The sequence below is a fragment of the Arachis duranensis genome, chromosome 9, assembly GCF_000817695.3.
Source record: "Arachis duranensis cultivar V14167 chromosome 9, aradu.V14167.gnm2.J7QH, whole genome shotgun sequence".
NCBI classification, from domain to species: domain Eukaryota; kingdom Viridiplantae; phylum Streptophyta; class Magnoliopsida; order Fabales; family Fabaceae; genus Arachis; species Arachis duranensis.
The window spans coordinates 11,007,866-11,020,652 of NC_029780.3; the positions used below are offsets into that span (position 1 = coordinate 11,007,866).

Below are 12,787 nucleotides of genomic sequence, written 5' to 3' on the forward strand. Positions count from 1 at the left end.
AATAGAATAGTCCAGCAAAACAAAGGAATAAAACTAAGCTTACCTACTGTATGAGAACACTAATATATATATATATCACTTTTCTTGTACGCTTTTTTAAGTACATCTTTTCTTTCTACTTCAACCGCATCTTCAACATGGTGCGCAAGCTCTATACTCTTCTTCAACATGGTGCGGTGAGCGTGAATTTAGAGAGTGGCGCACGAATAGACAAGAATTAGGGGAAGAAATCCTGATCTCTGTATCTTTGATTACTCACAAGAAAGCACAATGTTTGAATCTTGCATAACAACAAGATTTGAATCATCAATGGCGGAACCGCACGGTGAAATCTCAAATTCACCATCATCGAACCTAGATCTGCGCACGATTACAGAAGTCTTGAGTCAAATTGCATCAATCTAAGCACAATTGACACGAAGCACAATCAACACGGCTGGAGATCACACGAACCCCTATTATCTCCATCCTTTTGAAAGCTCTGGTATTCCCCTTACTGATGTCATTTTAGATGGAAAGAACTATGGACCTTGGATTCGAGCTATGCTTTTAGCACTGGAATCTAAAAATAAACTGAAATTCATAGATGGTAGTCTGTCAAAACTTGATAGTAGTGATAATCTGTTTGAGGCCTGAAAGAGATGCAACACCTATATGATTGCGTGGATCAATCTTTCGCTTAGTGCAAACATTTCTCAATCAGTCATTTGGAACCATATAGCTAGTGACCTGTGGGCAGATTTAAAGCATAGGTATTATCAAGGAGACAAGTTTAGAGTAACTGAATTGTATGAGGAACTGTATACACTTAGGCAGAGGGACATGGATGTTACAAGCTATTTTACAAAGTTGAGATCGATTTGGGAGGAAATTGATGACTTTCGATCGATACCCTCATGTGCTTGCGAAGTTGAATGTTCATGTGGCTTGGGCACAGTCAGAAAGTACAGGGTTGGAGACCAAGTCACAAAATTTCTTAGAGGATTAAATGAATAATATGCAAGAGTAGGATCACAAATTATGCTGATGGAGCCACTTCCCAACATCAACACAGTGTTTTCGATGCTCACGTAGCAAGAAAGACAAACTCATAGTTTGGAGCCTATCTCAGATACCAAACTGCTTGCATACTTTACAGCTCCTTCGAACACATTAAACCCTAGTCAGGGCAGAGGGAGAGGGAGAGGTAGGAGAAGTAGACACCAAGCTAGAGGGCGAGGAAGAGGCAAGCCACAATGCACACACTGCGATAAACTGGGACACATGGTCGATACGTGCTACAAGAAGTACGGCCTTCTACCACATTTGAGGCAAAATATGGTGGAAAAACTGCTGTAAACATCATGGCCACAACAGATTCTGAGGAAGCAAATGAAGAGCTCAGGACACAGTTAGAAGAGGATGAAAATATTAGCTCTGGATTTACTGCAAGTCAAAGAGAAGTCTTATTAGCACTTTTAAACAAACATGAGGTAAAGAATATTTATAGCACAAACCAGATTGTGACACAGCAGAGATCACACCCTCATCAAGGTAATTTGGTACACATTTTGCATTTTAAAACCAGTATTAAGACCTTAGCTATTTCGAAAAATAAGTGCACATCATGGGTGATTGATACAGGTGCTACGAACCATGTATCATACTCCCTTGAAGACTTTTCAAATTATCAAATCATAGATTCAATTATGGTCAAATTGCCAGATGGTTCATACACCACAAGCAACATAATTGGAACTATCATGTTTTCTGAAAAATTGCATCTTGTCAATGCATTGTATATACCCACTTTTAACTTCAAGCTAATTTCAGTGTCCAAACTCACAGCCTTTTTACACTGCATCATGAATTTTTCTAAAAAAAATCATGTGAAATACAGGACTGCAGCTCCAAAAAGATTATTGGCACAACTGATGTTGTTGAAGGACTTTATACACTAAATGTTAACTCCTTGCACAACACACATTCATGCATTATGTCTTTCTAAAGCATTCAAGATGAAGATATCTGGCACTACAGATTAGGACATTTACCTTTACATAGTCTTAGGCTCATGCAAAAAAATTACCATTTCATTTCATACAATAACTCGAACTCCCCATGTAATGCATGTCATTTGGCTAAGCAACGAAAGTTGCCGTTTGCTACTAGCAATAAAGTCTCAGATTCATGTTTAGAAATTATTTATGTAGATATATGGGGTCTTCTGTCAGTTCCATCTACAAGTGGTCACAAGTATTTTTTAACCATTGTAGACAATAAATCTAGATACACTTGGATTTGGTTTATGAAAGCAAAATCTGAAACTTCATATTTCTTGCAATCTTTTGTCAATTTTGTAAAAACACAATTTGGACAATCAATTAAGACTATAAGAAGTGACAATGATCCTGAATTTAACATGAATAAATTTTATGCATGCACTAGGATCCTACATCAGAGGACATGTGTGGAGATCCCTCAACAAAATAGAATTGTTGAGAGGAAACACCAACATATCCTAGCAGTAACAAGGGCCTTGATATTTCAATCAAATTTGTCCAAATGTTATTGGAATTATGCTGCCTCTCATGCAGTTGTCCTGATAAATAGGATCCCTTCACCTCTCTTACATGATATGTCCCCTTATCAACTTTTATACAATTCTTTACCATCCATCTCTGATTTAAAAATTTTTGGCTGTTTAACATATGCAAATACAATTACTGCAGGAAGGAAGAAATTATATCCACGGACAAAAAAATGTATCTTTCTTGGTTTTAGGGAAGGTACTAAAGAATTTATTCTACTTGATATAAAATCAAATGAAATATTTCTATCAAGAGATGTTAAGTTTTATGAAAATTTTTTACCTTTTCTTACTTCGGAAGAACAACAACAAACACCCTCTATGAGATCTTTGGCACAAGTCGATCCTTAAGCATATGATTTGCATCATCAACAAACTGCATCATTTACACCTGAGTCACACACTGCATCTAATATTAGTCCTACATCACAAACATTTCATGATACTCCCACATTAGATTCTAACATAGTTCATGCATCTGAAGTACACTCAACACCCTCATCTATACCACATATATCCCAAGACACTCTAAACAATACTGCACAACCCCATCAGTCTATTACACTAAGACGGTCCATTAGAGAAAGAAGAAGACCAAGTCACCTTAGAGATTTTCAGTGTAAGAATCTTTCAACATCACCATCCAGTGCATATTCAATCTCACAGTATATTTTTTATAGTGCACTTTCTGCATAACACAAAAAGTTTTTCCTAGCCATCTCCACACACAAAGAACCTAGATGCTATGATGAAGCAATAACTCATGAGAGTTGGCAAAGTGCTATTAAAGCAGAACTTGATGCCTTGGAGCATCTTCAGACATGGCAAATTACTTCCCTTCCACCTAGAGAAAAGGCCATCGGGTATAAATGGGTTTTCAAACTCAAACATAACCCGGATGGCAGCATAGAGAGGCACAAGGCAAGATTGGTTGCCAAAGGTTTCACCCAAGTCCCCGGAGAGGATTACTTGAACACATTCAGCCCTATTCTCAAGCTCAGTACCTTAAGGATTGTGTTAGCCATTGCTGCTACCAAAGACTGATTCTTGAAGCAAATTGATGTGAACACAGCCTTCTTACATGGCGAATTAGAGGAAGAAGTCTATATGAAAGTGCCCCAAGGATTAGAGGCTCCCCCTAACACGGTCTACAAACTGAAGAAGTCACTATATGGCCTCAAACAAGCGAGCCGGCAATGGAATAACAAGTTGAAATCAATCTTGCTTGAGAACGGCTACCATTAGTCCAAGTCAGATCATAGTCTCTTTACAAAATCACAAGCCAGTGGTTTCACAGCTCTCTTAATCTATGTAGATGATGTGGTTCTAGTTGGAAATGATCTAGTTAAGATTGACTCCATTAAAGCACTACTAAATGCTTGTTTCAAAATTAAAGACATTGGTGACCTGAAATTTTTTTTGGGAATAGAAGTTGCTCGAAGCAAACAGGGAGTTGCATTATACCAAAGGAAATATGCTTTGGACTTGCTAAGAGAAGCTGGTTTTGAGGACTGCAAACCTATCTCAAATCCTATGGATTACAATGTCAAGTTGACAAAAGATGTGGGGAGTTCCTTACCTGATAATGCTGAATACAGAAAACTGATTGGTAAACTATTGTACTTGACAAATACCAGACCCAACATTAGCTTTGCAGTTAGAAAATTGAGTCAATTTCTGGACAAACCTACTGATTTACATCTCAGGGCTGCTCATCGTATCTTAAGGTACATTAAATCTGTACCAGCAAAGGGCCTTTTCTTTCCTTCTCAGTCTGATTTGCATGTTACAGGCTTTAGCGATTCGGATTGGGCTGCTTGCCCGGACTCGAGAAGGTCCATAACTGCATATTGCTTTTACATTGGAAGCTCAATTGTCTCTTGAAAAAGCAAGAAGCAAACAACAATGGCATCATCATCAGCGGAGGCAGAGTATAGAGCTCTCGCATCAGCAACCCGTGAAACAATATGGATTAAAAAAATATTCAACGACATAGGATTGGACTACACTGAGTCTATCAATTTGTACTACGATAGCCAGCCGCCATTCACATAGCAATCAACCCCGTGTTCCATGAGAGGATCAAGCATATAGAGGTAGATTGTCATGTGGTTAGAGACAAAATACTAGAAAAATTAATCCACTTGATGCCTATATCAACACATGAATAGATTGCAGATTTTCTACACTTGTTGGCAAGTTAGGACTCCAAGATATTTGCTGTCCTAACTTGAGGGAAGGTGTTACCTAACCTAAGGGAAGCAACTATTAGTAGTAGTGATATGTATTGTAATAGAATAGTCCAGCAAAACAGAGGAATAAAACTAAGCTTACCTACTGTATGAGAACACTAATATATATATAATGTATAACAGCAAATGGCCTTGAATTTTGCTATTATGTTGAATCAGTTGAATCAGGCCCTCATTCTTCTTTTACCTTTCTTGTACGTTTCTTGAAGTGCACCTTCTCTTTCTACTTCAGCTGCACCTTCAAAACTACTCCCTCGTCTGATGCTTAACCAAGTGTCAAGCGAGAAAACATATGATGAGATGATACCACATCCAACTCAAAACTTTAAGATAGTAAGTTAATAAGTCTCTTATTTTATAAACTCCTCACTATTCTTTGTTTCCTTTGATGTGAGACTAACTTCATACGCTTCTCACATTTGCAACATTAACAAACCCATGTCACATTAATTTCAAGTATTCTCTCGAAACACATATTAAAGCATCTTAAACTATTACATTTTAATTTATTTTATCCAACTATCTATGACTATAAGTCTAAGTGGTAAATGATATGCCTTTCCTTTTATGGTTGTTTATGATTACTCAAGATACAAGAGTTATTTTCTTGATTTCTAAGGCTGAGACTTTTGGACAATGCTAAATATGCTAATAAGAAAGTTTTTTGTTAAGAGAATCTTACAATCTTAACCATAAAATCTGATTATGATGGTGAGTTTGTAAATATAGATTTTGAAATATTTTATAAAAGAAAATACATGGCACAAACTACATAAGTTTAATTGATATGATGAAATCTGACGATAATGTGCTTTTAGGATATTCTAAAGTTTTCAAAGTTTGTAGAGTTTTCAATATGAGGATACTGTGTTAAGGAGATCAAAGAGCCTCAAAGATCCACATTGTGAAAAGATTTATGTTTCTAATAAGCTTGTCTTTGTAGCATCTTAGAATATCACATTATACAAAATAGATGTAAAATCAACCTTTTTTTAATGGCTTCATTGCTGATGAGATATATAAGACGACCACCTAGGTTTGATTAGAAGAAGTGTCCAAATCATGTTCGGAGCCTAATTAACCAAAATTTTGTATGGTCTTAAACAAATTTCAAGAGCTTAATGTGATCGTCGAAACTTCTTTTTAACTCTGAATGGTTTTAAAAGAGGTATTCACGATACTATTCTTTTCACTCTACATCGAAACGATGAATTGTTCAAAACTTTAAGATAATAAATTAATGAGTTTCTCATTTTATAAAGAAAAAGTATAGGGAGCCAATAGAATATTTGTATAATGTGCATGTACAATGGAAGTTTAGGGAGTATTAGAGATATAATCATTAGTGTTACCTTTTCCTATCAGCTGAAACTTTTGGGATGAGTGGTATCATGACATTATATTAAAATTCTAGATCCGATTGGTGAATCCCAAAATCAATTTAAACTTTTAGAATGAGTGGTTTCATGACTTTAGATATTTATTATCCCTAATATTTGAATGATTGTTCTGAATAATATGGGTGATATTTATTTTGTAACTCACACTTACAACATTAACAGTATTAGCACAAAACTTGTATAGCCCTCAAAACAATGCATAAACAAACATATTTGTGATCATTTGAATGATTCATATATGTAAGAGTGCATGGCATGACTAGAAGGGATAGAGTTAGTTAATATATTGAATCTCCTTTCTTTCTCTCTCTGATCGAGGTTCTCTAAAACTCTCAGAATATCCAATTCAATTTTCAGAACCTTCACTGAAATAACCAATAAAATATACCTTTATGGTCCTCACTTCATTTCAATACATATCGTTTTCCCATCAAATATAATTCAGTCAATAAGTGTTAAGTGAAGAAAGTTTCAATTTTTTAATGCTTTTAACGAAATAGCATAGCTCTCGCTGGAATGAGCACGAAAATTCTAACCAATTAAAAAAAATAAAAAAGAAAGAAGTCTACCTACATCATCCACTAATAAAAAAAGAAAAAAAAATAAATGAATAAATAAATAAAGGTTGTTTAGCTTCACGGAAATAAAGAAATTGAAGTCTACGTAGACTTCAACATTATTAATATACGTTCTGCAATTATTACAATATGCGTAGGAAACTTCCAAACAATTCAATGAATATTTAATAGTAATTTTATACAGTATAATGATTAGGGCGTGCTTGACTAAATGAGACGCTAATTGTATCCCTAACCCTAGGAACAGGATTAGATAGATAAATCTGGATTGAAAGTGAAAACAGAACATAATAATAATAATTTAAACGTTTTCCCACACCAATTATTGGCTAAAGGAGTTTGAGTTTTACATAAATGTCCTAAATTCTTTTTAATATATAATTCAACGCACTTGTTGCCTTTAAGATAAATTTCATTTTGATTATCTAAGATATTTAGAAGGGTGATACTGCTAAAGAAAGTTAATTTGGGAGCAAAATCTTAGTTTACTACGTACTCGGAAAAAGACAGTGGGGTATGCAATTTGAGTGTCCACTGTCCATGACGTTGCCAACACAAACTTGCAATTTTTAAATTTCCACAAGAGTTTCTGGGTAGTATGCTGGTTATTGAGTATCTTATATATAGGTAATTTATATATTAACCATATTAGAATTTAGAAAAGTCCTCATTTTTTATTTAAAAATAAACTACTATAATGTATATACTGCTAAGTTTACATACATGTGTTTATTTAAATGTCCTAAATTCTTTTTAATAATCAACATATTTTTTGCCTCTATGATACTGTTGATTTTGATTATCTTATTTTATTTAATAGCTACTTTCAAGATTTTAGTTATTTTATTACTAGCTAGTTACAATTACCGTTTTTTTCAATGTGACGATGATCGTCCTCGATTTGTATTTATCACAAACTAAAGTGAAGTTCTTACGAAGTTCTTTTTCCTATATATCAGATATTTTAGAGACAATTTCATTCATAAATGATTTGGAAAACTTTAGCGAGTAAAACGATTTAACTATGATATGCAAGTATAGATTATTATATTAAAATATGTTACTATATATATATATATATTATTAGAATTCTGCCCAGACATTTGTATGTTTTTTAGAAAAAATCTAGAGCACCTGTATTTATATTAAAATTTGGTCAATATTTAATCAGTAAAAAAAAATAAATAATTTTACATTATTAATTTAATAATGACTAATTAATGAATACAAATTACAAAATCTATTAATCCTAACCTCCTCTTAATTAAAATTTTCTACATTTAATACCATAATCAATATATTAAAAACGGACCTGCTATACATACAAGCAAAAAGGCCCTACAAGTTTTACAAGTTCCCAACCCACACATCATTCACACGCGCACTCATCTCACTTTGAATGGAGCGTAAATTACACGCGTCCCACTCAAACGGTTTCTCTTCGCAAATAGCGCACTCTTCCACTTCTCCAACCCGTTCAAAAAAAATACAAACCATCTATTTTCGAGCAACATTCCAAACTGCAGAGATAGCACTTGTCGCGAAGATCAGAACTCTCCATCAACACAACGTAGAACTCTCGATCAAGAATCTCAAGAAAAAACGAAGTTATAATACTCAAGGTACGTTATGTTATTATTTCACTCATATTTTATATTTTTCAGATTTCGAAAACAAAGAACTAGGTTTTACTGTTCTTCTACATTCTTCTAGGTTTTACTGTTCTTGTTCTAAGTCTCATTTTACAGTTTTTAATATTCTACTTGTTCTACGTTTTACTGTTATTCTTGGTTCTATGTTATAGTGTTCTTCTTAGTTGTTCTAGGTATTACTGTAGTTGTTTTTCTAGTTCTTCTGGTAATTGATTGTTTGGAATATAATGCGTAATTTGCTGGGTGTATATGAAGTAACTTGTTGGGTGTATATCACATACTTTGTTGGGTGTATATTTCTGAACTGATATACTATAATATATTCAACAGTTGCACTGTTCTAATATTTGATTGTCCATGGGTGTATATTACTTGACCTTGTAATGTTGCTTGCCCTTGTATATTAATGCATGTTTGAGTGACATCTGACTGATATCTATGTGTGTATCTGACTCATATCTATGGGTGTATCTTATTTATATCCTTGGGTGTATCTTGCTGATATCTATGGGTGTATTTTTTTGAACTAATATACTGTAATATATATTCAACAGTTGCACTGTTCTAATATTTGATTGTCCATGGGTGTATATTACTTGACCTTGTAATGTTGCTTGCCCTTGTATATTAATGCATGTTTGAGTGATATCTGACTGATATCTATGTGTGTATCTTATTTATATCCTTGAGTGTATATCTTGCTGATATGTATGGGTGTATTTTTCTGAACTGATATACTGTAATATATATTCAACAGTTTCACTGTTCTAATATTTGATTGTCCATGGGTGTATATTGCCTGAACTTGTAATGTTGCTTGCCCTTGTATATTAATACATGTTTGAGTGATATCTGACTGATATCTATGGGTGTATCTGACTCATATCTATGGGTGTATCTTATTTATATCCTTGGGTGTATCCTGCTGATATATATCAGTGTATTTTTTATTTCAGAAAAAATGGCAGACAGAAACCAAGTTGAAAGAAATGTAAGTGTGCTTAGATGAAATAAATGTCAGCTAGGTAAATGTGTTTAAAAAGTAAATAATTCTGTATTACATTTCTCAATTAACATGGTTGATTAAACAGAATATTCTTTTTAACTGTAGGACAAGGTGGACCACTTTAGAGTGGAATATGCTTCCAGGATTTTATTCCATGACATGAATCTACACAAAGCTGAAGCCATTAGGAAAAGTAATGCAATAAGACTGTCCAAGCCATCCTCGTTTTTATTGAGTCCATATTGTCAGATAGATTCTGAGGATATTGACACTGTTTAATGTAAATGTTATATAGTCCTGTAACAAATTGAATACATGCTGTAAAAATTTTCCAATTATAGTTCTGTTTATTGTAAAATTTCTTTCAATAATTAAAATCTCTCTGCTGTATTCAAAATGTATGAATTACAGGTACTATAATATGAAGGAAAAAATCAAACTAAATATACATCCATAACTTGCCATTTTTTACACCCAAAGAATGTTGAATATACACCAAAAAATCTATCCCCCTGATGCTTTATCCCTAAAACCCTAAACACGAAACACTTAAAACCTAAACCCTAACCTGTACCCCGTAAACCATAAAACCCTAAACCCTAATACCCAAAACCCTTAAACCATTGTAAAAAAAAAAATAAACAGCATTTTATAACATAGAGATCCTTTGCGTGCTTCTCATCCCTTTCCAAAAGTGGTGATCCAGATAGATTGGAACCCATATATGACGGTCTTCATAGAGATCTGCAGAATACACCCAAACAAAGACTATAAATACACCCAAAGAAAATTAAATTTACACCTCTGCTGCAGATTTTAAACAAACATTACCTGAAAGCTACTTGTTGTCCACAAGACCAAAATTCAGCAGAAATTCATTCCAATTCCTATCAAATGAGTCTTTACTATGAGAGTTCCAAACAACTTCGCTCATTTCTTGTTCAATTTCTGCATGTCCCTTGTACCTGTTTAATTTGCTTGGAATCTTCTCCATGATGTGCCAAATACACCAACGGTGAATTGTTGTTGGCATACAGGCCTCTAAAGCCCTTTTCATTGATGCGCATTGATCGGCGAAAAACCCTTTCGGAGCATTTCCTCCCATGCAACGAAGCCAACATTGAAATAACCATTTGAATGATTCAATTTCTTTGTTTTTCATCAAAGAGCATCCAAAAAATGTTGACTGACCGTGGTGATTCACCCCGACAAAAGAACCACAAACCAAATTATACCTGAAACAAATTACCATAGTGCAAAATGGAAAATCATTACGTACACCTAACAAATGCTTTGTATACATGCAAAAAACACCCAATATACACCTCTGTGGCAGATTCATAAAACACATTAATTTAGAATCATAAAAAGGGACAGTTTATTACCTGTTTGTATTGTATGTGGTGTCAAATGAAATAACATCTCCGAAATACTAGTTCCTGTAAAATTTTCTAGCATCTTCAAGGGTGGTAAAGGTCATTCCAACCTTTGGAATAAACTGGTCATCAACAAAAGAGAGAGGCTGCAGAATACACCATGTCAAAAACTATAAATACACCCAATCATTGGTAATATAATACATCCGAACGGCACCAACTCAACCAAAATGACAATAAAAGCCATAAGCTGTAAATACACAGGTTGCAGAATACACCATGACGAAAACTAAAAACACACCCAATCATGTCTCATATAATACACCCGAACGACAACAACTCAGCTAAAATAACAGAAAAAGCCATAAATGTAAATACACCCACACTACCGAAACAAATACACCCAAAGAAAGCTCTGATCTACACCCGAGCGTCTGCTATAAATTTCAGATAATCAATCAAATACATTACATTCAATCCACAGATTTATGTTGACGCGTTAGTCTCACAATCAATGTTCACGAATTATTCAGCTACACAATGCTATACAAATTACTGTAACAAAATTCAGAGTAAACGTATGTAAATCAAACCTCAGGAACTTCGTTAGATTCAAATTCATAATCCACTTCCCCCTAATTCAGCTGAGAATCTGAGGTTGAATCATCTATTATCTTCAAAACGAATCCAAACTTTGATTTCAGTAAACAAAAATCGATAGAAAACGAAGCTAGAGTTAGAAAGAGAGAAGAACAAGAAGAAGAAGAACGAGAAGAAGAACGAAGAAGAAAACAAATCTAGAAATAAGGAGAGAAGAACGAAAAGAAGAAGAACGAGAAGAAGAAGAACGATAAGGAGAACGAAGAAGAAAACAAATCTTTTAAATTTGGTAGTTACATATACGCGAGATCTTTATATAGCGCGTATATTGGATGTAGGGCATGCAGCGCGTTTTGTAGGTTTATTGCTTAATGAACTTGTAAAGCATACAAGCCCTAATGGCTTGTATGTAGAGCTTTTCTGTATTAAAAATACCTATTAACAAAACGTTTTATCTTATCCTATAACCTAGCTAAAAAAATTTGGGGATTTTTACAAGGGCGGAGTTTCTCAAGAAATTTAATTTGGGAGCAAAATCTTAGTGTATTACGTACTCTGAAAAAGACAGTAGAGCATGCAATTTGAGTGTCCACACTGTCCATGACGTTGCCAACACAAACTTGCAATTTTTTAAATTTCCACAAGAGTTTCTGGGTAGTTTGCTTGTTGAGTATCTTATATATAGGCAATTATTGACTATATTAGAATTTAGAAAAGCTTTATTTAAAAAAAAAAAACTATAATGTAATATTTCTAAGATTTCTTTTTCTTATTCATTCTGTGTGTTCATTCTGTGTGTGTGTGTTTTTTAACACTTATAATAAATCTGTCTTTAAACCAAAACTTCTAATTTGGTTATTGAATAATTAATAGAGAATGGATAACCACTTATATTTTGATAATATCACATTTTTTTTATAAATTTATGTAAATATGCAATTAAAAAAAGAGTTTAATTTAAATACATTAACAGTATAAAATGTTTTACAAGATCATGAAATTACAACTGTTTTTTTAGTAACTATTCATGTGATCAATATAAAAAATAATTATTTTTACTAATATATCGCTATATTATAGATACACATATAAAAAATTTTATACTTACGGTGTATCAAAATTAAATTCTTAAAAAATTTATATAAAAAATAACATTAATAAAAATGACAATATTATCTCAAATGGCAATGCAACTACTGTGGCACTTTCTTTGCCGCCGTCATCTCCTTCCCTTCTCCGGCATAGCCTTTTCTATCATCAACGTTGCACCCATAATTGTTAAGGATATATACCGTGTATGCACTAATAAACTATTTTACAAAGGCATGTATTTTAATATTTAGAAAATCAAATT

The 12,787-nt window shown here is 33.6% G+C and overlaps 1 protein-coding gene across 1 annotated transcript; it reads left to right on the forward strand.

The window, feature by feature from the left end:
- Window positions 1-1,343: 1,343 nt before the first annotated feature.
- Window positions 1,344-4,453, forward strand: LOC107464594 (uncharacterized mitochondrial protein AtMg00810-like). Its single transcript, XM_016083513.1, has 3 exons — window positions 1,344-1,533; window positions 3,363-3,509; window positions 3,885-4,453. Exons 1-3 carry the CDS (start codon window positions 1,344-1,346, stop codon window positions 4,451-4,453), a joined length of 906 nt encoding a protein of 301 aa, XP_015938999.1.
- Window positions 4,454-12,787: the final 8,334 nt, after the last annotated feature.

Excerpts from the sequence above, each read along its gene's own strand:
- LOC107464594 (XM_016083513.1), top strand. The coding sequence starts at position 1,344 with ATGGCCACAACAGATTCTGAGGAAGCAAATGAAGAGCTCAGGACACAG. Across the intron at positions 1,534-3,362 it reads GAGATCACACCCTCATCAAG|AACTTGATGCCTTGGAGCAT; the intron begins GTAATTTGGTAC and ends CTATTAAAGCAG. Across the intron at positions 3,510-3,884 it reads GGCAAGATTGGTTGCCAAAG|ATGATGTGGTTCTAGTTGGA; the intron begins GTTTCACCCAAG and ends TAATCTATGTAG.